Source organism: Calidris pugnax, unplaced genomic scaffold, assembly GCF_001431845.1.
Source record: "Calidris pugnax isolate Ruff unplaced genomic scaffold, ASM143184v1 scaffold17, whole genome shotgun sequence".
In the NCBI taxonomy this organism is placed as follows: domain Eukaryota; kingdom Metazoa; phylum Chordata; class Aves; order Charadriiformes; family Scolopacidae; genus Calidris; species Calidris pugnax.
In genome coordinates, this window is record NW_015090794.1 from 4888536 (window position 1) to 4914355 (window position 25820).

Consider the following 25820-nt stretch of genomic DNA (forward strand, 5'->3'; position numbering starts at 1 on the left):
CCTTCTCTCAAATCCAGACTCAGAGTTTCTGCCAAAATTGAGGATGCTCTTTTGCTGCCAGAGGGAGGGCATTTCTCAGGGCTCTTAGAGCTGGAACTCAGGTGTCACTCCTCTGAGCACACCAAGGCAGATAATAATGACCATACACTGCTCCACTTCTTATTGCATCACTATAGTCCATTATTATTTATTATTAATTAATTATTATTTCTTCCATTACTCTTCTATTAAACTGTCTTTATCTCAACTCACAAGTTTTTTCTCTTTTTCCTCCCTCTTCTCCCTACCAGGTCTTAGTTGCCGGGTGCCCAGTTAAACCACAACACTGTCATACAAAACCACTGTCCTTTGTATTGCTAAATTAGAAGTTTATTTCAAACAGCTAGACGTAAATCTGCTAGAATGCAACTGTGTATTTTTGGAATAGTTTTTACTGAGTGCAATAATCTTTTTACAGGTGATTTTTCAGCTACAGTCAAAGAAGTGTATCGTGTGTCAGGAAGGTGATCGTAGCATTATCCTGAATCCATGTCAACACTATGTACTCTGTGATCACTGTGCAGCTGCACAAGAAGAATGTCCCTGCTGCAAGAAAAAAAATAATCTGTGGTAACATACAGGCATAGTATTCATATCACGTTCATGAATTAAATAATTTTATGGGTTTGTATTTTGTATAAGAATTATATCCCTCATAATTAATCCATTTAATAGTGCTAGACTGATTTCCATTTTGATGTGAGAAACTTAGTTGCTTTAAGATAAGAGAATAAGGCTTGTTCACCTCTACATATCAACTTCAGTCATTTGCTGAGGTTCTGTAGTCTCAAGGTTCTTTCATTCCCCCCCAATCCCATCGCAGCCTTTTCTGACTTCCACCTACATTCCTAGTGCACAAGCTACTTAGGTTCATTTGCACTGTAATCACTTTGTATAAATCTTACCATAATGCCTGAATGAAGTGTTTATACCTGTTATTTTCATTAACAGAAGATGGATGCGTAGCTGCAGTACCTCCACACTTGAGGACAAACGGCCCCGTGGCCACGTCCGGTGTGTGTGGAACGCCAGAGCCAGTATTTTGGAATCGGTCTAACACTATGTTTACTTGGATGTTTGGAAAAACTCTTGATTAATATAAAAGCACTTTTTAATTATTGTGTTTTGTTAGAAGATATGTTGTAAATTGCTTCAAGCTGCTTTCTAGGTCTTATGTTTATTTTTTAATATGCAATAATATGATGTGTTATATGTGTACTGTGAATTTAAAATATTTCACATGGTTTTACTGTTAAATCACAATATGATTAAATAGAAATGACAATTTACCTAGTTTTTTTACAATTTATAAGTTAACTGTTACTGTAGTATTTATAAATGTACCAGCAGAGACAAAACCAGTGAGGCATATATGCTTTCATATTCAAATTTCAATGTTTTCAATTTTGTGAAACAGATCAGTTTTAGTAAATAACTGTGCATTTGCGTATTTCCCTCAGTTTGGATGTTTGTAGTCTTAAAGTTTTTGTACATCTCCTAACCTGTGTGGTACTCATTGGGAGCAGATATGATATATATAATATTACCAAGTGCCTATGCCCAATATCCTATAAAATGGCAGAAGACAAAAAAAAGAATTTTGCAAATAATTTCTATTGCTTAATTTTGTATTGAACAATTTGACAATAACTAGAATACATCTCTTGCTTTTATAAATATTTAAAAATACACTTTTTTTTCAGGAATGAAGTAATGCATGCTTGAAAGGAGCTACAAAATTATTTAAGTATGAAATCAGGCAGTGGCACTTTGACACAGTGTTCTTTTAAAAGGTGGAAATATCCTTACTTCATCCTGGTAGTTAGTTGGGAACATGCAATTCAGGAGGAGAGGTTAATTACTGCATGTTAACACTGTATATTTTTACTTTTCTTACCTGGAATAATTGCCTGCATTACTCCTGTTAACTTCAGGCATGAGCCTAGTACAACTTCAATTGAAATGACCTCCTACTGTGTTACATGATTTGCGTCTCCCTATTGCTGTACTCAGCACAGGAGTGAGCTCACTCGGGCAGCAAAGAGTTCATCTTCTTAAAGTTCAGTCCCAAGATGGACAGTGAAGTTACTGTTGTCAAAATAGACAAAATTTAGAACTGTGTCAGCATTAAATAAAGGGCCCAAGCCAATAGTACTGAAATCACTTATTTCCTTTGGGTTTTAGCATTCTTTGTAAAGAGGCTTGAGTTAGTTCTCACAGAAACGTGCAATGGTTTTCTGCTAAATGTACAGATTTGTTGCTGCTTTCCTAAGACATGTCAATCTAGAGGAAGGTTGGAGACCTTTTGGGAAGGGAGAACTAGGATAAAATACTTAATACATTTGTACTTGCTTCTATTTCAAAATTTTGACTAAAGATCACTTTAAAGACCAAAGCTGGGTTTAATAATGTGATTTTGTTCACTTTAACACAGTTTCTCTAAAAAGTTTGTACTAAGATTGGACTGTATTTGCATTTGCAAACACACTTTTCTGTCCTAAAATAAGATACTGCCATTTAAAACATATAGCCAGCTTTGGACTTTTTTAAAAAGGAACTTGGATCACCAAGTTTGGCTGTAGGTATTAATGTATTTTTTTGCATCTGTGCAGTCTAGGACAAAGACTGATTTTTTTGGAACCTTAACAGCATTTTGGACTAAAGCAAACTTAGCTACGTAAGGGTTTTTTGTTGTTTTTTTTTTTTTTTAAACAGTGAGCAAATGAAAGAATAATGTGTAATTAGAGTTTGAAATTATGTTACAGTATTTTTCAAACAAGCAGTTACTTTGGACACTGGTTGACTAATATTTATCTAGTGTGGAACAGAATTCTGTGACCATTGTGCTCACAAAAATGGTTAGAAATATCTTAGTGAAAATTTTTGCTTTGGTATTTTAGGAGAAACCAGCTTAGGCAACACGGTGCTGCCCATATGCAGCTCCATGACATTTGTTACCCGTGAGATACGGAAGCGTGGTTTTGTGCCGTCTTGTCAAAGGTTATAGTTCTTCATGTGTACTTTAGCGCACTTGCCTGTGTCCTAGGGCTATTTTTTTAATTGTAGTAACAGGCGATTTTCCTAATCTCGTGACACCAACAACAAAGGAATGTAAACAGCACTTGCGGTGTGAATTGTCACATTGACATTCATAGTTTATATGTGCTGCATTTTTCTAGGAAATAAACTAATATGTTTAGTCTGTTGCTTTTAAAAGTTGTACGTTTTGTGTTTTACAGTGATGGATCTTGAAAATAATGACGTGTGTCCTATAGAAATATCAGTACTGAAAATTTTGCAGGTGATCTCTGTAAGTTTCTTTGGTGCTGAATTACAGACACATTTAAAAACTATCAACAAACCCTTTTGTGGAGAAGGAAAAGCACATACCAAAGAAACAGACCTAGGGGTGAAATTCTGGGACTGGGCAGCTTGCTATAATTACAGACAAATCCTTAGGTAATCACTTGAACCATCATCACACACAGCAGTCATAGGAAAATAATGCAGTTGTTCTTCACAAAATTCTTTTTGTGAGGAATCACAAGCAGGTTTTCTGTATCTTATTAAAGCAAGTCAACTGCAACTACAAATAAATACCTACTTTTACACCAGTACTTTACAATGGAGGACAGTAAAATACATGCAGTTGACTGGAGACGACTGTTTGGGAGGAGTCAGAAGTGAAAGCTGACCTCTGTGAGTATTCGTCCTTGTGCTATATACACTGTCTAGAAACTGGATACCTTAATATTATATTTTAGCAAGACTTACTGTGTGGTAATTTGCTGAAGTCACAAAATACATAAAAGCAAACTAAATAGATTTTCAAGATTCATTTTGGTATTTGACAAAGTTCTGTGTTAATTTATGTAAGAATATAATTTTTAATGTGAATGCCATTATGTTGTCACAATTATTTTAGCCTGGGGAATAATAGATTAAAATTGTCATTTCTCAGGGTTTTTACAATTAGGAGCTGTAATTTAACCGGAAGTACGCTAATTACAGATAGATCCCAAACTGCATGTTCTAGGCTTATTATTAGTCTTCTTTGGATATCAGATTATTAAGGACATACTTGTTTTGTTCTATATTGCCATTCAGAGTATCCTAGTATTAAATATAGGTAGTACTATTATTACTGTCACACTATGCTTGTGTAACTGCGGTCATCATCAGACCCTAAATAAATACAGAATTTTTACTCATATTAATTTATGGAAGCCGTTAATGTTTTGAGTGTACAGACAGAAATGATTTTGTGAATGAAATTGTTCTTAATACAAAACATATTATTTATAATGCATACTCATTTACTTGTAGTGAACTGTTTAAAATTGTTAACACTTGTTAAAACTTTTCTACACTATAGCGTTTATGCAATGGTTTACAGAAGTCATGGAATTATTTTTATTACCAACATGGAAATAAAATTTTGATCTTTATTTCTGAGCTATACTGTGTTTAGAGACTCAAAAAATTACAGATATGTTTTCATCTGCAATCTAATTATGGCAATCCCAATCATTTCAGGGTTTCAACCACTGGGATTGGCGTTTACTGGTTCTGAGGAGAAAGAGCTCTAACTGTGATAGAAAGAAACGGATTCAGCAGAACAGTCTACAAGACAGAGGCTATCAAAGTAATTAAAACTTAATCACTTTTCCATTCCATTCTTCTCTGTACGATGTCCTAAGAACATACAAAGTGTCCTACTGGGCTGGAGCCATCATTCTAAGTCTATATCACTGTTCTGTCCCTGACAGTGGCAACAGGAGATGCCATTTAGGAGGAGCACACAAGTCTTCTTTCTACAGTCCCTGCCTCTTGGATCCTCCAGTGTCAGGGATGTTAGAAACTGCAGCCAATTTAGACTCACCTTACACAAGATGGCAGCTTTGTACCTTCATCAGATGCAGGGAATGTGCCAGCATACAGGAGTGAGGATGTGGATGCACCAAGGGTTTCTGGAGCTTCTTGTCCTGTCATAATGCCCAAGACTTTTCCAGACTTTTTGTTTTCCCCAGCAGACACTGCACATCCTGCCAGGCAAGTAAATTAAAGCAGGTTACTAAAAAGTAATGCTGGCCTTGCACAAGAAATTCAATAATGAGGGTGAGGACAGTGTGGATGGAACAATCCCATCAAGGTGGAAGGGACAGACAGATGCACATGATGACTTACTCCCACGTAGCTTGGTGACAAAGCTGCAGCACCTCATGCCTTTTGGCCATCCACTTGCCTTCCCCGTACACCCCCAGGCCTTGCCCTTGCCCTGCAGCACCCACCATGAGGTCCCCATTTACTTTCAGATGGCCTCAGATTTTTGAGGACGTTTGAGGCACCTGGTGGCCCCTGCTTCTGTTCTGGTGTGCCCCAGGTGGTGAGAGCGTGCTAAGGAACAGCGTGCCTACAGACAGTCTAACGAGTATTGTGAAGGGCAGCAAAAACATTATGATAACTCTTCAGCTAATTGAGCCTATTCATTAAATATTTTCCTCAATTTAAGCTTCCTTGATTTTATACATTTAAAATTAGAAAACTTTTAACTTCCAAATGTCATGACTAGATCCGTGACTTGAAACTAATCCAAGTCACAGTAAACGTTAACCCACAAATACAGAGTATTACCTGTGAAAACCCAACTGTCCACTCACTGCCTTTCTAAAAGGAGGCAACTGCTTCAGTTCAAAACCTGGGTGACAGGCATCTTCATTAAAAAAAAAAAATAAAATTTAAAAACTTCAGCTGTAGTGACATATAATTATCTATCACCTACCCAAAATCTCAGCATAAAGGATTTAATGCTGAGATACTCCCAAGTTCCCAGAGGTATATAAGGCAGTACCTGTAGTCCTCAGGGATGAGGATAAACAATCAGTTACACATCAAAATAATAAACACAATGGCTACTTACTCAGAAAGTTTGGCCTGAAAGTTGGTAACAGTCTCTTCAGTAAACTCTATCTCTTCAACACCATTTCTTGAATTCCTGGAACACTTTGCATAATTAGCACCAGAGATGCACACAAATTAGGACTGACTAAAGGGCAGTGTTAAAATTACAAAATAATATTGCCTTCATTTGTCAGATGTTCTGATGTTAATTGCAAAGATTCTGAACTGTAGTTTCTTAGCCATTCTTCCATGGTTTGCATCTTTTTAGACTGTATTTTCTTCATTTGTACTTCTATGGATCAAATAAGAAAAAATTAAATGCAGTATGAGAAATGAAATGTGCTGTTCAAATGTGACAAAAATATAACTCCCAAGGATGGCTGCTGGTAGGCAGTTCATATCCAAGAACAAAGTTATTTTAGGTACTGGCATACTCTTTTTGGATGTGGAATGCAAAGGAAAAGGTTTCAGAATACACTCAGATTGAGCTAAAAGGAAGGGGAAGGAGAGCTTAGTTTGGAGGAGACAGGAAGGAAGACAAGAAATAGGACAGCTTAGTAAAAGAAGAAATAAAATAAATACCCCAGTGATTTACCAGAGAGGAAGAAAAATTAAGCATCTCCAAAACCCAGCTCACAGAGTTTGAAGGGGTATATATTGTTTTCTGCTTTTCTAAAGTAAAATGCAGCATCAACAGCTGATCTACGTTTATTGTTTTGCCTGATTTGTTCACAGACTGATTCATCTCTGCAAAGAAACTACATGTAGTTTCACGACTTTAGTGAAATTCTCTGTGTGTAATGCAAATATACGTAAGGAAACATTGGTTGTCTATCAGCTTATTTGTTCCCCACTCTGTATTTATAGTAGGTATGTGTTACTTTTCCATTTGCTCCATTTAGCAGGAAAACTTGTCTACCAGCAGGTCCTGTGTCTTGTCGATATACATTACAAGCAATCCATCATGTGGTCCTATATCAGATACAGTAAAAATCTTGCCATGGTGCATGATCACCCCGTAGACTGGATTTCATGGTCACCCTACAAGACAATGAGTTTTATGGGATGACTTCATTACCCATAATATTTCTGTATCATCATAAAGTCTTTACAATTTTTTTATGTAGGAACTCCTTTATACCTTGACGTATGTTTACACATTACAAATATTTTGAAGCGACATAGTATGTAGTTTATGTGAGCTACAGTTACTTACTCTATGTATGGAGTCCCAACAAGAAGTTTGTAACAATAACCTTACCCAGCTGTCTCCAAAACCTGATCATTGTCCAACAACTGTGCCATTTTCCTGATGTGCGCATCCAATACATGAATGGACTGAGCCTTGTTAAAAAAAGAGAAAAGACAAAGTATTACAGTTAAAGGGTTAAGTCCTCAGCAAAATACGCTATTAAAAAAGGTATTAATATTGTCAGCAATTATATGATAATTACATTGCATGTGGGACAACAGCAAATTAAAAAATAACTGCAAAGAGAAGTTGCAATTATCCATCAAAGAAAACATTTAGGAATTGTTCTGCAGGTTACTTGTTAAGGGATTTTATGCCATGATTACAGGTATGTACAGCTGCTGGGAGACGAAGATTAACCAAAGCAAAGCCCGGAGCTGCAGGGCTGAGTGTGAGCCGTGGCAGGAGCAGGAGAGACAGCCAGGCAGTGAGACAGGGGATGGAGGCGTGTAGGTGAGCTGCCCCTCGCATCTAGGCAATAAAACCAGAGCCCAAAATGATCATAAAACCCTCCTTTTCACTTTGCTGGGCTTCTCACCCAGCTCCCTGTGCCCTTCGGCTCCCCACAGTGTCCCAACCCCAGAGACCCTCCTCACCTCACAGGGAAAGGCCCCTCAGCCCATGACCCTGCGCCATCCCCTCCCCAGAGACTCACCTGAGCAGGGAAAAGGCTTCCCCATCCTCCCTCCCCCCAGCCTGGGCACATCCTGATCCCAGGGTGATGGGGTGACAGGGTGACGAGGTGACAGGGATCCCCAAGGCCCCCACAGGCCACGGCACCTCCTGGCACTCACCGACCCTTTCCAGTCAGGGCAGCCGGGGCCAGTCGCTTTAGTAGACAATTTATTTTGATAAACTTGCTCAATAACAAAAATACAAGTGAAGAAAATTATGTTCATTTTATACAGTTTGTATTAACATTTGTTCGGAAATCATTAATTGAAAAATGTTCTAACCAATTAGAAAACAATCCTCAGTAAAGGCCGGGGTGGGGGACGCAGACGGTCAGGCCTCAAGCGGGGAGTGACGCGACGCCCAGGCAGGACAACCCGCTTGCAGACACCATTTCCTTCATTATTTTCATCCTTCACAAAGGTTTTAAAGGACAGCTTTCTCTGTGTGTGTGCGTGCACGCGCGCGTGTGTGTGTGTCAGGGCAAACAGTAATCTACAGTTGTGTTCTCAAGTGGTTAAACACCGGCTCTGAAGCACAGGCCCAAGAGGAGGCCGGGGCTGAGGTGGTGATGCTCACTGACAGCCTCTCCGGGAGACTGCCATCGCTCGCCAGCAAGATTAACACCGAAAAAACATGTTAAACGGTGAGACTGTAGCCTTCAGGGAAGGACACCCTCCCCAGGTCGGAGACAAACAGCTTCCAGGTGCTTCTTTCAGCTGAGCTCAACGGTAAGATTTATACAGACAAATTAACTAGTTTTTGTAAGGTATTTTAAGTTTCCGATCTTACATTTTGTTCACCAAATAAATGACAAAGTGTGCCCAAATTACATTAGGGTGGGACATTAAACCTTTGGGGCGAATTTTGAAGCAAAAGACTAAATAAGAACCTCTAGTGGCGCATGAAATGAGCTGTCCTTCAAAAAGTTAAAAATAATGGCTGGCAGAATCAGAAAAGTTTATGTAAACACTCAACACAAATATGGGATTACCTTTGGAGAAGATTCATATGAAAACATTTGCTTTTCATGAACTGAAAAAGTCTACAGATGTTTAGGCATGTTCAGTACGAACTTCCTGTAGTTTAAAACAAAACCTTGTGCAAATAAAACCTATAAATAGTCTTCAGCAGATTTTACAGTGATGCTCTTAGGTATGAAAAGAATGCACACAACTTTAAAACAAAAGTAACAGACATAAGTTTGACAAATGATTGCACCATAAAACAGTGTTTTATATACAGTTTACAAGATATGATTTTCTGCTATAAATTAATACTGTACTATATAGTACTTAGTGACCTTATTAAAAGCAACTGTTGACGGCTGTCTCTTCAATTACTGGGTAGGGTTTTTTTTAAATGCAGATGGCTGCATCTACTTCTCAATGCTCAAATATTTAATCAAACAATCTACTCGTTAAATCTCTGCTATCATTTCATAATTCATAGCAATAGCACTGGCAAATCAGATAAGTTTCCAGCCAGGCAGCCACGGTCTGGGTATGCTCCAAGATAAGGGTTTATACTTTTTTATTAAATGATGATCCATTTAATTTAAGCCTAAATGCATACATGATGTCACTATAACTGAAATAAGTACGCTGGGGAGCGAGAAATCTTAGCAGCTGAGAAACTCTCCTCCCCACCCATGTTCCAGTTACAAAAATCTCTTAGAACTATTTACAAGAGTGACATTTCTGAAAAAAATTTAAACTTTTTTTTTAACATAATTTATGACCTAAGTTTTAGTGAATACTTCAGCTTAGGATACAGCAGTGATAACACCAAAATTCAGACACACATCCAGCAGCTGAACCTTGCATTTTGTCTCCACCAACATCACTGGGGACTTAAAAAGGCTTAAATTAGGAACCAAATTATACTTAAACCATTACTTCCATGTAGGTGCCTGGCTGTATTTACAGATTAGTGCACTTAAGAAAAATGTAGTGATCCCTTCTACCTGTGAGTGAGCTGACTGGAAGAAAAGTTGTTTATAGACCATTCCAGTGACCAGTTTGTTCAAAAATGCCAAAAGAAAAAATACGTAATTCAGCAAATAATCTTTTTGTTTTATAATACCTTGGGAGAGGAAGAGGGAAGAGGTGGAGGAGGAGCACAGGGACTCACTGGGGTCTGAATGGCACATGGTTTAAAAGAATTGTGCAAACTGTCTTATTTTCAAACACTTAAGCTTATCAGATAAGTGATGATTCTGGAAACTGCTGATTGTATTTTACCAACAACCTCATTCTAAAATACACTTTCACTAACATTTTAGAAAAATGTCTATTCAGTAATGCAGTTCTTCTAATAAGCTCAATGAAACAGCACTTGAAATATAGCATTTTTTTTTGTTTTCTTAATGAATCTCAGGTAAACCATGTATTAACTAGAAAATAAATACTGATAGGGCAGGCAGCTTTCCTGGAACACTGAATTGTACTTTCTGCAAGGTTAGACTGAGTAGTGAATTAAGATGTCTATGGATTCAAAGGTTTATCCTTGTGTTGAAAAATAAAACTACCTTTAGTGAGGAATATTTACTCAAATTTGGGTGGCCCTTAATCCACATTTAAAGTAACAAATTTAGTAAACAAGGCATATATTATTTAAACAATTATATTGCTCTTTTTTTGTAAAGATGAATTAATAATTAAAATGGGAAAAAAAAATAATCCATCTTTGCAGTGGAATAGTGTTTGCATTACTTTAAACGTTGCATTTTACATGTGCTAGAGAAGTGCTTACCTATGGTAAAATGCTGTGCTTGAACATGTACGAATGCTCATGTAACAATGCAGTAGAAAAAGAGACTTTCTGTACAACAGTTGCTAATAATTTAAATAGTGTCAGTTTCCCAAAATTAGGATTTTAACTTTAAGGTATGACATGATCTCACCTTCTACCCTCATATACAAATAAATTACCATAAAAAGAATTTTAGCTTAACTTAAAATTGCACCTAGAAAGGCATGGGATCGTTTGTACCTATTACAAAAACTGTTAAAATCAAGGGCTGCTACAAAGAATGAGGTAAACTGAAGACTCTCAGCTATGTGGCCTTCAGAGAAATGGCTTTTTTCTATTGAGTTCTAGTTTTGCACACCACAGTGTTTTGCTAGCAAAGCGTTCTGAGTTCTTTTCCAGGAACCATTTGTGTGTATATACATATATATACATATATGTGTATATACACACACACACATACACACACACTGTATACTGCATCAGCAAAATATATATATATTTATATATATATATTTATATAAATATAAGGAAGAAATCCCCCTCTAAAATGTTCCTTAGTGTTTTTCTAGAGCTTACGGGGGAGGAGGGGATGTATGTCTTCTTGCTGTTACATACATTTAGAGAACATGTTTTGATCTATTGGCTTCTTGGTGCAGTAATGCAAGATTGATCCACATTGGTGCCAAAGGCTTTGCTCATCAGAAGGAAGATGTAAAATACTAATCTCCTAAACAGCGAGGCCAGCCTCACTTGAATTCCTCTGCAACCCTCTGGACTACCACAAAGTTCATAAATACTTTGACTTCCAAATCGTTAGACGTTAAAAACAGGAACAGTACAGTAACATGGGGCATTATGCTTCTCAGTGTAAAGCATTCTTCACTAGTTCCTATCACAGTGCAGACCTGACTGCATTAAATATGCTCAGGAGATTAGTCAACGCTGTCTGTATTTGGTTATGGGAAAGGCTCTCCTTTTTTTCATCCAAAGTGCATAGTGAGAACAAGTCAAAGCATTCCTCTTTTCAGTAAGTGTTTGATAGTCTGATCTAGGCATCCTCCTGAGAATGCAATTCTGACGTCTTGCTCTTTTCCAAAATAAAGTCCTCCAGTTCAGACATTCATCAGCCAGGTAAACAAACTTTGCCAGCAAATAGAAGTCCCACTATTGTAAAGAATATGGATAAGACAAACAGTACATACGAAGACCCAACCACTGTGTTATTGGGTAATTTATAGGGTTGACCTCCAACTTCATTGATGTAAAATCCTATTGGAAATATTAGGGCTGCCATACAGAATAGAATCACTGCAAAGAAAAGAGAAAAGAAAAAAATGGTCACTGCTGTGTTGAAGTCAAAATATTTACCAGTTCATAAAGCAGTCCAGAAAAAGCAAGCACAATATTCTGACCAAACTAAAGAGCTGAGATAATCCAGTAGCTAACTCTCTTGAAATGACCGAGTAGGTTTTACCTTGCTTTTAACACTTTCCTCATCTACTCCCAAAACGACTGAAAGATCCCCATTTCGATTGTCATTTCAGTCCTGCTCACTAGATCATGAACTGTCTTTACAGAATAAAAATTTGGGGAACGTACTTCTACCACCATCCACAAGATTAGTCACAGAGTTCATCACTTCTCCAGTTATTTTAGAGTTGCTTTTCCCCAAAGTCAAGATAAACTAACGTTCAACATTGAAGAAACTCCTTTTCTGTTATTGGAGTTGTTTATGTCCAACTGGAGTTGCCCTCTCCCATTCTTCCACATAAACTCCTTTTCTGTAAAAGTTTTGCTAAAAATAGAAAACACATAGATCATCATTACAGATTCTCTTAGATTAAGTTTCCTGAAGTTATATGAGCGATTCCTTAAGTAATGAATTATCCTTAAGATTTTCCCTTGGAATACAAAGAAAGTTTTCAGATGAAGTTAAATCTAAGCTTCTTGGTGAAAAACTTCAAATTCAGTCTCCATGAGCAAAGAGAACCAAGAAATGAGGCTTTTTATTTCACCTCAACAGTTAAGACTTATGTACATGGTTCGTGCTTACAACTTGTGGAAGTACAAAAAGGAAACCAGAATTCCCACTAAAGCCATCCATTAGAATTACATTATGGACTTCACAGGCCTTAGGTACCAACAGTGGTCAACATTCCCCACAGCACGTTTCGGTTCTCTGGTCAAATCCAGGAGAGAACATCCTACTCCCTTGTCAGCAGTGCTGCAGCTGCTTCTCTTTCCAAAGGCACCTAAAACAAATTGAAGTGGTCGCCTGTAGCCTCTGGCCTTACCAGGACAGTGTCTCCAGTCTTTCCAGAGGAGGAAATGAGGGGCTGGAGCAGCCTCAATATTTTTTAATGTAACTTCACTATTATTTTTCCTGACTAAAAACACACTCTACTTTGTCCAGCTACAGTGTCACATGCCTATACTTAAATTGTTTTTTTTTTCAAACGGACTCCATGTTTTAGTCAAGACAAATAGTTTATCACATATTTTGTATCTTAATGCTCAAAGGTTATGATCTGCACAGTACAGGTCTCAGCTTTGAGGAAAAGCCACTCATGTTCTGTAGAAAAGACTAGTTATCAGTATGATGAATCTGAATCCAAAAAGTATCCAAGTAGAACTTGGGTATAACCAGAAATGGGCATTTCCATGAACTATGACCCACATCAGAACATCACCACATTCCCAAACACATGAAGCAGTTTTCATACTCCTTGAGTCAAGAGCAGCTGCCAAAACTGAGCAGGACAAAAAAAAAAATAAAAAAATCAAGTGTTCCACTGGAGGGAGCTCGTCTCTCACTTTAATGTAACAGCACCAGATAGTTTCTCAAGGGGAAGAAAAAGAGCACAAACAAAAAACATCTGGCAACTGCATAGTTACTACATTCTTGCTCAACGCTACCTCCTTAGGCCATCTACTACAACACAACCAAAGAACCAGCAACCAAACGTTAAACATTAAATAATCTAGAAGGTTTTAATCTACATCATTATTGCTCCATGTAATTTCACGCTATGCAATCTAATCCCTAAAGAATGTTTCCCTTTATTTAGTTGTATCTTAGCCAACAGCTGGTCTGTCCGAGGAGAGAAAGCTCGGGTATGTGTTTCTTGAGCAGATCCGTGCAAGCACGGAAGGGCTCTCCACTGGAGTGGGCCAGAAAGCACTGGTTGATGTGTGATCAGTAACACAACATACAACTAGTAACAGTTTGAACAACATTCTGAGGATGAGTCACATTATCACAACTCAGCACACTTCCTATTACATCCCATTTGTCCCTGATGAGCATTCCAGTTATTTACAAGCCTTCTATTATATTTTAACAATAACTCACTTCTAGGAAATAGCTTTAGGATTCTGAAAACAACCTGCACTTTCAAGATTAAATCTCCTTTATTACATTCCAGAACTACACAGCTGGAAAAGTTCTGATGGCCTCATGGATATGGTTGAAGAATAGATCTTTATCCCTCTCTACTACACTGCTGTTCTTTGAGGTGTGCTGTGCATACACGCCCCAGTGCTCCCAGGCGTGAGACCTCCCAGCGGCACTGTGCACGTCAACAGGAGTGTGAGCCCCCCATCTTCTTGTGCTTCTACCCCAGGACAGAAGGGTGCAGGTACCTCAGCTCTACCTCCATTCACAGCAGGAGAAAAAAATAAATACTGCATGTGCAGGCGGAGTGCTGACATGCACATGCATTTCAAACATCTACCACAGAATTAACCAGCCATTCTTTTCCACCGTGCACACACACACACTGCACACGTGCTGCTGTCAGGGTGTCCAAGCAATTTTTCTTAGTGTGGTCTGAATTTTTAGTCTACTGAAATAGCAAATGAAAAACAGATTCATCAAAGTCTCTGTCAGATTCGGAAGCCTGAATTATGGCAAAGTTTTGAGAAGTCATTAAGAAAAGACTGCATAATAAATTTATTTTAAAAAAAGAAGAAACTAAGGAGAAAATCCAATATATGAAGTGCTCAGTTAACTTAGTGCATATTCTTTTAGAAAGAGATTTGTAAGCTGGAGGATAGGAATTTCTTATACAAGCTGTAACCCAAATGTAACTCTCCCTATCTAGTAGTATCAACTCAATGAATTTTCAGCAACATTTCCAGCAGCCCATAAAGAACTTATCCCTCAAGACAACTTGCTTTTGATTTCAAATTCTTCCTTGGGTAGGAAAATTTTCAGAAAGGACACTTAATGACTACAATATCTGCAAACAAAACTATTTCGGTAACAAAACACAATCATTTCTAGTCTGCTTCTGGATGGTGGCTGTCAAAAAAAGTCTAGTTCCTGCAATTATTTAGCTTGAAATTGTTTTGAGCATCCAACGACAGCTTCAAAAAATCCAGCATGCAGTGCATTAAAAGAAGGAACAAGCTATGGTCAAGTCTTCAGAGGGCTCATTGTTAGTAACCACTTGCCTCTTCAGAGACCCACAAGACAGAAAGCAGCACCTGGTACAAATCTCTAATAACGCAATAAGCACTTTATTCACTGTGGAACAGCAGGGACAGACGTTTGCAGGGTAGCTGCTGGTAGTTAAGAATGTGATTATCCTGCCTCATTTTTACTTGCATTCCAAAAAACAAGTCCATTATACTCATGAACATTTAAATCCTGAGGCAAAAAGAATAACAACCTCTCTAGTAACTGCTGGAAAAAAGGCAGAACTATGATTTTTCTGTCCAGCATCTCCTCCCTGGGTACATCTCAGAGAAGCACCCAATTCAGTGGTAATAGACACAGAACTAATTCTCTTTCTAGCTGTAGCAGATGGTAAGAGACCTGAATCCATGTAAGATGTAAACAGATCCTGTAGGAGCTCTGTGAATTCCTGCAATAGCCAGGATAGTTATAATATACATAAGATCACCTAGGCAGCCTCTGCAGAGAATGAGCTCTGGACATCATTTCTAATTATGGAACCTAGCTGTATCTGTCCTAAGGACCATGGACATTACGATTGAGATTTACCATAGGTTCACCACATCCTATCTTCTAAACCAGAAGATGGCATAACGAGCACCCTGAAAAGGCAAAAGGTTTACATAAATTCAAAGTAGGGCTCGCAAAAAAAGAGCAATTTCAGAGGCACACGGAACAATACCAAAGCTGGGTTGCTTTTTTGCTACCAACCTATGCCACCAAGCCACAAGTCACAGGGCATAATTAGTGATGAAGCAGTGTAGAAGCTGGGATGGTAGTAGGTGGTTAGGTCACACTTGAGCAACCAGTAAATATCACCATAGAAAGGAACAGCTGCTCAGATCTTTGGCTGCCATGGACACACGAGGCACGGCTATGAGTTCATTGACGAAGCTCACAAGCACCTGGGCCATGCACAAACACACACCAAGAAGGAATCCACTCTTCACTCCATTGGTATGCCATTCCATACTGGTAGCAGGACTCAAATATCAGTGATAGCTTTGATAGTATCTATGCCCAAAGTGACCACTCCTATCACATCAGTAAGAATACTGTAATGCTTGAAAGACTACAGAAAGTGAAGGAGAACTTTCACATTTGCCTTCAGAAGACCTGTGTCACTCCTGCAGTATGACTTGGAGGAAGGAAATACCTATCCTTTCCACAAAGCTGTTTTGCAGAGAAGCCAGAAAGACAAGTGAAGTAAAATAACAGTTGGGGAAGGATGCAAATGCTGTGCTAGTAAATATTCTCTCGGTCTATCACTTCACAGGAAAGAGAACTGACAGATCAAACTTTTGTCCTTCATGGGTCCCTTGGCTAAACAAGACAGACAAGACCACTTTCAGCAGTAATTCAGATTTATAGGTACATGGCTGAAAAAATCTGGAGTCATCTGCTAGCACCTGTACTAGGCTGCTGAGTCTTGAAGTTGCTCGCAGAAGAGATGCAATGCAACTATGAAGTTTTCCCTGCTCTCTCTCCCCAGGCACACACATTTTTATCTTATAGCACTTCACAGGAAGGATCTGGTCATGGTATTCCAGTTGATTCCACATGCTTACATGTTTCCTAATACTAATCTACAAACAGGTTACTAATTTGTGTCGCCATCCAATGAACCACAGGAGTCACTCATCAATTTTTTTAAAAATACAGAACTCTGCCTCCCATTCACTTATTTTTCAAAAGTGATTTCTCTTACAAGTGAGCTAAGCAACAAAATTTCCCATCATCATTGCTAACAGGAATGCAAAGGTCACAGAGCCATGTGTATTAGAGATGAATACCAAAGACATTGAATTTTAGAATTTTGACAACATAGCAATCATATTTTAATAGAATTGTGAATAGAAGACATTGAATTTTAGAATTTTGGCAATTCTAACGTAGCAATCATATTTTAATAGAATTGTGAATAATTCTAACTTGAAAAAGAACAAATTAGTATGTTTCATTATTAAACATCTCATAACAAAAAGGCAAGTGCTGCAATAAAGGAATGTCCTTCTTTATTTAGACTTATAATAATGGACCTGTTGCAAGCCTAAAGACATCTACAGAAAAAAAACAGCTTTAGGGTATCTGTTTTTTTGGCTGAACTAACCATCACAATTGTAGGAAACTAAAGATACAGGGACAGGATGATTTAAGATATTAAAAAAACAAAACAAAACAAACCACAACATTAAGATATGTAAAGCCCCAAAGAGAAGCTCTGAATTAAGAAAAAAAGCTCAGTAAATAAATTGTGGTATCAACTATTAATAAATAGTATTCAAAAAAACCCTCTTTACCCTAGAGCCTTGACTTCAGGTTACTATAAGCATCTTAATTCTATAAGGCGTTTTGAGTTTAAACCCTCCCTGCATACATACATGAAATATGTGTAGATATACAAGGGCACTGGAAAAGTTGGGATGGAATAATACCCATGTCTGCTATTTTAATCATTCACCGGAAAATAAATAAAAGCCAATCACAACGGATACAGCATTTCAATAGCCCCATTGTCTGCAAGAGCTGCACTATTAATTTTATATGCTGTGTAGCAAAGTTGTCAGAAGGATGGCTTTGATTGTACAAGTGCCTCAGTGAAGTACCTTTGCTGAAGCTGAGCGCTTTTTTATGTTATTCCCTTCCCCAAAACAAGGTTAAATCTCATTCATATTAGATATCATTACACGTCACAAAGTTACATTAAACCTTATTTATGCCTGTGTAAACCACAAACTTGCATTTTCTAGTTAGCATTCACACTACCTGTAGTGGTATGTCATAATTCAAGTCAATTTAAAAGCCCTCAGGTTTTGAGTTTTTTCATGCTGTCATCCCCACCATTAGGGCACCATTTCACAGTTGGGCTAAGCCTGTAACACACACCAAGAAAAGGAAGTTTGAAAGTTATTCCCCTTATTTGTTACAACTGTTTTTCTTTTGCACTGAAGTAGCCATGGGATATGTTTCCCTGTGTGGAAACACAGGGCAGCCAGAGGAGGCTCGGCTGGGAGCAGTTACACTGGTGCTCATATGGAGCAGAATCCAGGGAGGCAGAAAAACACTAGTATTGCTCCCTCCAGCTAAAGCACTGCTGCAGGTCACTTATGGAAGCGAAAGTCTCAGTGCTGAGAAGCACAGCAGATGCTCTGCAGTGGGCAATCCTCCTGCATCGCCAATTAGGATGCAGATATTCTGAATAAAACACATGCTGTGAGCATGAACCAGCATCAACCCTGAATGAGGTATTCATGAGACACCTGAAGTAGGGATGGATTTCAGACTGTAGTAAGTCTCAGATGTATCAACTGCCTCCTCTTCCTCAGGGAGGAAAATTTTCAATCATTCCTTTCTGCTAGGAATAAGTCCTGGATATATGGGAGCAGGGAAGTATGAAAGACCAACAGACACACAGTTCAGGACTGACCTCCTCTATCCCTGCTCATTTTCTTAGGTCAATTAATGGCACTGCCCAAGGAAAGTAAAGGGGTCAGAGGCCTTCCTTTCTCTCACCTTGGGCCACAGACTATTATTCCCTCTGAGTTATAGTCATCTAAGATACCAAGCCCTTGATTTTTGAAGTTTTATTTTTCCCCCAGATTGGTATTTAAAGAGAGGAATGCTTTGTATAGTAAGAGCCCTAAGCACTGCTCCTTGACAACACTCTAGTGCTATTTGAGACTCCACCAGTTTATCCTGCATACAGGTCAACTGTGTAGTTGAGGTCACTTACTTCCAGTGAAAGCTATCCAGCGGGCATATTTAGTAGCTTCTCTTCGCCAGTGGGAAGCCACCAGCAAACCACATGTGACAGTTAGTGAAATGATTCCCATAATGATGAAAAATAACGTAGTGACCCACTCAGGAGGCAGCCGTGGAGGAATACAGGTCCTGTCACGTCCATGGATGGTTTGACACTGTCGCACAAGGCCAACTGTGAGAGCACCTGAAAATACATAGCAGAGAGGCAAGTAAACTTTCAAAATCCTCTCTGAGGGGCGCTCAATTGCAAACCAAAGCTCAGAATTGTAAAAAAAATAAGGGATTCTTTCTTTGATGAACCTTAGTAAGCCTTTCAAACACAGAGGATGGGGGGGGCATGCTTCATACATCTATCTTTGGGTTCTTTCATCATATGCTTGCACAAGTTGAAGTGAGATGGCTGCAAGCTGTATCTGGTTCTTGAGTGGCAATCAAGGTCTAATCAAAGGGATAAAGCGCTCCTATAAAGCCTGCCAATACCAGCTGAAGCGGTAGCTGAGTCGTGCAGAGGATCACTCCCTCATCCGTGCAAGAAGAAATACTTTTATAATCTAACAAAATGAGCTGCAGACCCCTACAATGCCTTTAATTGTCTAATGCCTTCTCTCCTCATCTGTAAATACAGCTGTATTCCTTAAAGTCTTGCAGCAGAAACTGCATTTAATTCATATCAAGATTTTAGGAACGTTACAAAAAAAAAAAACCCACTTCTTGACAATATTTGAGACTCTCTCTGTGCAAGAGACTGGTCAATCCTTTTGACAGCTAACGAGTTACTACACACACAAACTGGGATATCTACACAAACAATCTACCAAAAGGACAAGACTGGTACAGAAACCATAAAGTTTTTACACAAAATGAGGTATTTTCTATTAAGTAAAAAAGATTTGATTTAAAATCCAATTCAGTGCTTTTGAGACTCATAAAGAAGCTTTTAGTAAGCTTTAATAGTGAAGTTCTCTTTTTTTGGGGAAAATCTTAACTCAAAATTAACATGCAAGATTAAAATCTATTTCTTCCAGTGTCTTCTAAGGATTAAGTCCTATATTTTTCAATTCTGCCCCTTCTGTTTACCTAAATATTCACAATTGTCCTTTGTCTAAACCAGGAACAAACCCAACAGTGTATAATATTAGAGTCAACATCTTCCTCCACAAATTATTGCAAGTAAATATTGTCATAGCATTGACCTGTTTAAAACAAAAAGAGGGCAACTTACAAACAATTAAGACAGTAAGATTTGCAAGCTTAGGTTTAGCACGTCTTTTGGAGGGAGAAACAAGTGTCATATTTTTAGCTTCTTTTTGGAAAAAAAACCCCCACACCCATGACACCAAGAAGTACTCCAACAGCCAAAGGGTAGAACCAGTCCTAGCACCCTGCAGCCAATTTCTACAAGTGCTCAGATGCCGCCTGCTTACTCCTCAGCAATGAGAACTCACAGAATCTGCTTCTGAGCTTAAAGACATGGGGTCAGGAGGCAGAGTACCACGTTTTATTAGATGCAGCACTTCTGATACACTCCCGGAGAATGAGAAGAAGCAAGGGCAAAGCCATTGCTGAATCTGTTCTGTTGAAGCATTCCTGTAATTTCTGTTTAGACTATAAATTTTTAGCCCTATTCAAATTCATCCTTTTAATGACATACTCATCAACTGAAAGATTCAGAGACGAATTTTCAGCTAAAAGTTGAAGTAAAACAAAACTTTGACGAAAGTGTCAGTTAGAAAACCAACAAAACTGGCGTTTTCTACTCCGGATACACAGCAGTGACACCCTTACTGTGCACCGGGATTACACAAACCTGAGCCAGTGTCAACCAGTGATCCTGCACAGCTCCCAAACCTGCACGGTTTTACATGAGCTGCTTCTCAGCTGCTTTTCCACAGCCTGCAATATTTTCCTTTTGCATCAGCTGCTGGGGCAGAGGGGAGACGCGCAAATGTCCTTAAATGTCACCCCCCCCAAAACACACACATTGCAGAGCCTCATACAAAACACTAAGCAGTTTCCTGTAGTTTGAGGATAAAGAAGCCGCTCACTGCAGCACCACAGAAGAGGAAATTAATCCCAATAGCTCTGTGAGACTAGGATTTGACAACAATTTTACTATTCTTACAGTAGAAGCCAGTTTTTTCAAAACTTCAAGTCTCATCTAAAGAATGACTTCATAAAAATTACATCATACGCTCAATAGATGTTTTCTGAATTCAGAGACTCCCTTGAATCCCATGGAAATAATTTAGCGCTTTTTTTAACTTTGGCAAAAGCAACAGTGATAAGAACCACTGTGCTGGCCTCCATTCCATTCCGGGTGTTAACTGGAACTGAAGAACAGTTGCTACACATGAGCGTGTATTAGAAAGAAACAACTAACTCATCTTTTGAATGCAATTTGTGGTTTATATTGAAGACATTTTTCAATTAACAAGAGCACATTTAGCATGTCAGATTCAGAGAGGACCAAAGCTAAGTCCATCAGTGCTATATCTAGAGGAAACAGAAGAGAACTCCCATCTTGAACTACTATTTATCAGTGCAATTACTTTTGCTGTCAACACCCACTTCTCCAAAGGTTGATTTTCTTAAAAAAAACCCGACCAAACAAAAAAAACACCCAACAAACCCACAACTGAAAAAAAAAAAAAGAACAACCAGTTAAATCTCTGAATTGTGAGTACCAGGGTAGCATCCCTTTTGAAGGTACAAGGAGAAAGTTGAAAGAAACTCCTCAGAGCAGGGTTTCCTGAACATCACTTCTCATGCCCAAGTTGTTGCACTCTTTTTCTTTTTTTTCCTTTTTTTTTTTTTTCAAATCCAAGTTTTAAAGCATCAGCAAATAAATTTCAGGATCTGCCATTCTGGAGGAAAAAATAGTATACCTTATGGTTAAGCTTTTGCTAGGACATGCTTAGTATTTTCTCTTATCTCTGCTTCATGGATTACAAATTTGAAGTAGATATACACCATATTGAAGGTTTTGAACCTTGAGTCTGCAGACTCTAGGGAGGCAAATGGAGGGCACGAGAAGGTCTGTGAACTAGTTCTAAAGGTTTCACAAAGGTAACTGGGGGAAACAACCTCATTATGTGCTCATAAATTTAAAGTTTAAGTTCACTTACAGGGATACCTCGACTGTGTACATAAACTGGGCAGAAGGAAATTAAACCTCATAGTTTGGTCCCATAGTGACAAATCTCCTGTTGAATTGTTGAATGCAGACTTCAAAAGAAGTCTCTGGTAAGGAAAAAGAGTATTTATTTGCCATGGAATTCAAAAGAAGAGTGGGTTTACATGGTGATTTATTGTCTTGGTCCCGTTCTAAAGCAATCAAGCAAACAGTTGCCAGGCAGCTGCCAACAAACTAACTTCTTAGAGAAAATCTTGTTTAACCTTCTCTAGTCTATCACTGAAAGGAGGGACAGAAATACTGAATCGAAGACTCCTCCTGCCTGTAGTTAGAGAAAAGCCCAACAATCCTTCTCAAGCCAGTCACTGAGTTCCATTCTGGTCCCTAGGTAAGAGGTTTTCAGTCGTTCTTTCAGAATTCCAGCATAACTGCTGAAAATCTAAGCACCTAACACAGGTATAAAACAAATGGCACAGCTAATGCTAGTAGATTAGGCAGCTTAAAGATGGATACAGCCCTAAAACACACACAGAGGAGTAACCACACCCGCCCATCCTTCCCCTCGCAATGCCCGCACCGCACAGCCATTGGGAGCTGGAGATGTGGGGGGTTCTGCCCTTCTCTCGTACCCCTCTCCCTCCAGAGCTTCCGAGACTGGCACTGGCACAGCTACTGCAAGGGGTGATTGGGATATGTATTTGTAATTACTAAAGTAAGATTCAATCTGGATCAAACCAGAGAATGCTGCACTGAGCAAACATCAGTGAGGTGGTCCTTAGTCTTTTCCAGTAAATCTATTCCCTAAAGTGCCAGTGCATTTCAAACACATTAAACAACCTTCCAGTGGTGACAGTCTGACTGCAATGAGGACTCCTGTTTATACCAGTGAAAGACTTCATGATCATATTCCTACACTCCCTCACCCAACTCCTCCAGACCACCAGGAATGCTCATTTTCTGACACTGCGTATTTTTACTAGAATAAGTAATAAAAAGACCATTTTAACAAAGGCATCAACATTTGGGAGCATCACCTGTTTAACAATTAAGCTTCACAAAACCATTGAGGGAAAGAAGTGAAAAGGCACAAGCTAAATCAAGGCAAGCCCTGGTTTTTCCCCTTTGTGCAGATGCTGCCACCGAGCTGACCCACAAGTCCCACTCCAGCCCCACGGGTGCTGTGCCATCCCTCTCCCGTTTCCGTGGTAACTACAGAGCAACCAAGGAGGAATCTCCCGCTACGGAGAGAAACAAAGATCGCTGCAGCCCTTTCACTCCCCCACCTCTCCATCACTTCTGAATTATTAAAAGTGGCACAGCAACACCACAGCTGGAAAGCAGTAGCATAATAACGGCTATTCAGATGGTAGCTGTTCATCTATTATTTGATTGCCAGAACACGCGGGATCCAGCGTGCCAGGTGGACACAGGAGAGGTGCCACTGCCGTGAAGAGCTTACCAGAACATAAGAAGCAATTAATATGGTAAGAGCACGATGCAGTGAATGAGGTGGGGCACAGACATTAGAAGGTCACAGAGCTCAGCAGCTACACTCTCACAGGAACATACAAACAACAAATCCTCAGAACTGCTCTTGCTCATTCAGCTCGGGGTACCTGCCCCTCTTCTGCCCTCCCCTACTGCCCCCACCTGAAAATGTCCTTGCTCTTTCCCATCATTTTAGAGAAAATGCTATTCCTCAGGTTTAAATGTGTCTACAACCCTTTACAGCTTCCTTGCTTTTACCTTCCATATACCAACCACATCCTTAGCAAAATGCTCATTACTAACATTAAATAAATATTACAGGCCAATATGCCTAGTGAGGAGGTTAAAACATCCAACCGCTCCCAGACAGCCTGCCTGCCCTCCCTCGCTGTGCTGCTGAGATGGCCTGGTTCTGCTAGAAACCCCACTTGTGACTGCCAGACAGTTTCTGCTCAAACAAGATACTGTGGACATGCTAAACCATCTTTGCTAAGCGAACAGAACAGTTTACAGGGTTCCTAATGAGGTGATCGTGACATAAATCTCAGAGCACCACCAATGTGGCAAGGACACTGATAAGTTTTATGTTTTAGTAATGAGCCCAGTACACGGAGCTATGTTATTTGGGCACACTAAAACATTCATTGCTGCTCGTTAGGTAACGGTCGCATGCCAGACAACGACAAATGTAAAATAAGGGCAGCTCAGTTAAGCCATTCTGTGTAACTCTTATTGGGCCACAGACAACAACAGGAGGAAATAAAGGCTTTTTTTAAAAGTTTCTAAGTTCTATCCAATTAAGAAACTTGAATGGAACAAGGTCTAGGTCCACCTAAGAGGAGGAACAGGCTGCAGCTGTACCTTGCGACCCATCCAAGTGGAAGCTTTAAAGGCCTAGAGAGAATGCAGTGATTTGGTCACGGCAGACTAATTCCCTGTACCAATGTTAAGGATAACCGTCAAGTTGTCTTTGGCCATCTTGCCTTTAACATGTCTGCTGCTCCTTGCCTGCAACCAAGCCTCTCTGACAGAAGACCGCTGTCAAAGTGAGCGAAGCATAGCCGGGGAATTCCTGAGAGGAACAAACAACAGAGCACGGTAAGAATAGTTCCAATGCAACTGCCCATAACAGCAAACAAGAAGGTGATATTTCCAAGAAAATTTTTCAAAGTCATCCAAGGAATGTGGCAGTTTAAGTCAGCTGTTTCCCAATCTCACATATGGAATTTATTTTCCTGCAATGGGCACTTTAAGCGATGCTACTATTCAAGCGGGGGAAGAGAAAATGACTTATTTAGGTTTATTTATATGTATTTTGTTTTGGGGAAAACCTCTATTCATTCTATATTCCAGGTATTAGTTCCTGGGAAACAAAGTGCTCTTCCTTCTGCCTTTCCCGAAATCCAGGGAAGCGACGCTGCTGATCCTTCCCTACCATAGCCTGGGAGATCACTCCGGGCTGCAGATACTTAGTTCTACTTATTCCAGTGTAAAACTCCATCAGAAATCAGGCCCCGTACCCTCTCTTAGGAGGAGATTAGCCAGGCTTACAGTAAGCAACGCAGAAGGTTAGGGAGAAAGCTATGCTTTTACAGGATATGCATCACCTCTGGTGTGAAAAGGAAAAAGACACAATACCCTGCTGGTTTGTAAAACACTTCAAAACCGGGCAGGAAAAAACGATTAACAATGCTGTGGAAGACCTCCTGATTCGAAAAGGCACGGTCCATGTTGTAACAGTTAAACAGAATTTTAGGGTCTCTGCGTGTAAGGTCCCACTGAATGATGCCCACAGGCACAGCTTACAGGATATTTTTTTTTGTATCTACAACTGCTCAGAATTATAGCCTTGTAAAAGGAAACATAGTTAATCCTCAACTAAATTTTCAGCCATTAACCCATTAAAGCAATTTTTAAATGTTTATAACATCAAATAATGTCATACCAGAGAATTTTGTAAAGTAGCACATACGCATCATTAACTGCGGCTAAGTAACTACAAGCAAGTCGAACACCCTTTCCTCCACTTTTTTTTTTGCTTAGGTCACTGTTGTAGGACATACAATAATTGGATTATACCTAAATAACTATAAGGGGTAAATAAATGGATCAAAATACAATATAGGATCAACTGCTGGTTTCTAATGGAGTATAAGAATACCGTATCTGTTACTGTTCTTACATAAATAATTACTACGTTTGTCAGGGATTGGGGGTAGTTTGAATAGATGCTCTTTAGCACTTATGCTGCTAAAATAACTTCGAGGTTACCATGCAAGTACAGTGCTCAGGATGTGGCATGACAGATTGATTCTTCTACTGCGGATGTTCCAGTATGTTGTTCAGTTAGTAGATTAAGA

The 25820-nt window shown here is 39.2% G+C and overlaps 2 protein-coding genes across 7 annotated transcripts in view; one reads left to right on the forward strand and one right to left on the reverse strand.

Annotated features, from left to right (window-relative positions):
* Positions 1-6765, forward strand: part of UNKL (unkempt family zinc finger-like) — a 47079-nt gene extending 40314 nt beyond the window's left edge. For 5 of the 6 annotated variants that reach the window (XM_014936429.1, XM_014936424.1, XM_014936426.1 and 2 more), the window contains one exon: positions 458-4487. In XM_014936429.1, coding sequence (XP_014791915.1) covers positions 458-613 — 156 coding nt within the window. In that variant the 3' untranslated portion in view covers positions 614-4487. Of the gene's footprint in view, positions 1-457; positions 4488-4575; positions 4685-4808 lie in introns of those variants that run through there. The other variant, XR_001411292.1, reaches the window with a different exon arrangement.
* Positions 6766-8021: 1256 nt separating this feature from the next.
* On the reverse strand, positions 8022-24438 carry LOC106884670 (chromosome unknown open reading frame, human C16orf52). The gene is made up of 3 exons (XM_014936194.1): positions 24402-24438; positions 18811-19023; positions 8022-11926 (listed from the first exon to the last, which is right to left on the reverse strand). The coding sequence occupies exons 1-3, from the start codon at positions 24436-24438 to the stop codon at positions 11742-11744; spliced, it is 435 nt and encodes a 144-aa protein (XP_014791680.1). The 3' UTR covers positions 8022-11741.
* Between the last annotated feature and the right edge of the window lie 1382 nt (positions 24439-25820).

Excerpts from the sequence above, each read along its gene's own strand:
- LOC106884670 (XM_014936194.1), bottom strand. The coding sequence starts at position 24,438 with ATGGCCAAAGACAACTTGACGGTTATCCTTAACATTG. Across the intron at positions 19,024-24,401 it reads GACGGTTATCCTTAACATTG|GTGCTCTCACAGTTGGCCTT; the intron begins GTACAGGGAATT and ends ATGTATTTTCAG. Across the intron at positions 11,927-18,810 it reads CTGGATAGCTTTCACTGGAA|TGATTCTATTCTGTATGGCA; the intron begins GTAAGTGACCTC and ends TTTTCTTTGCAG.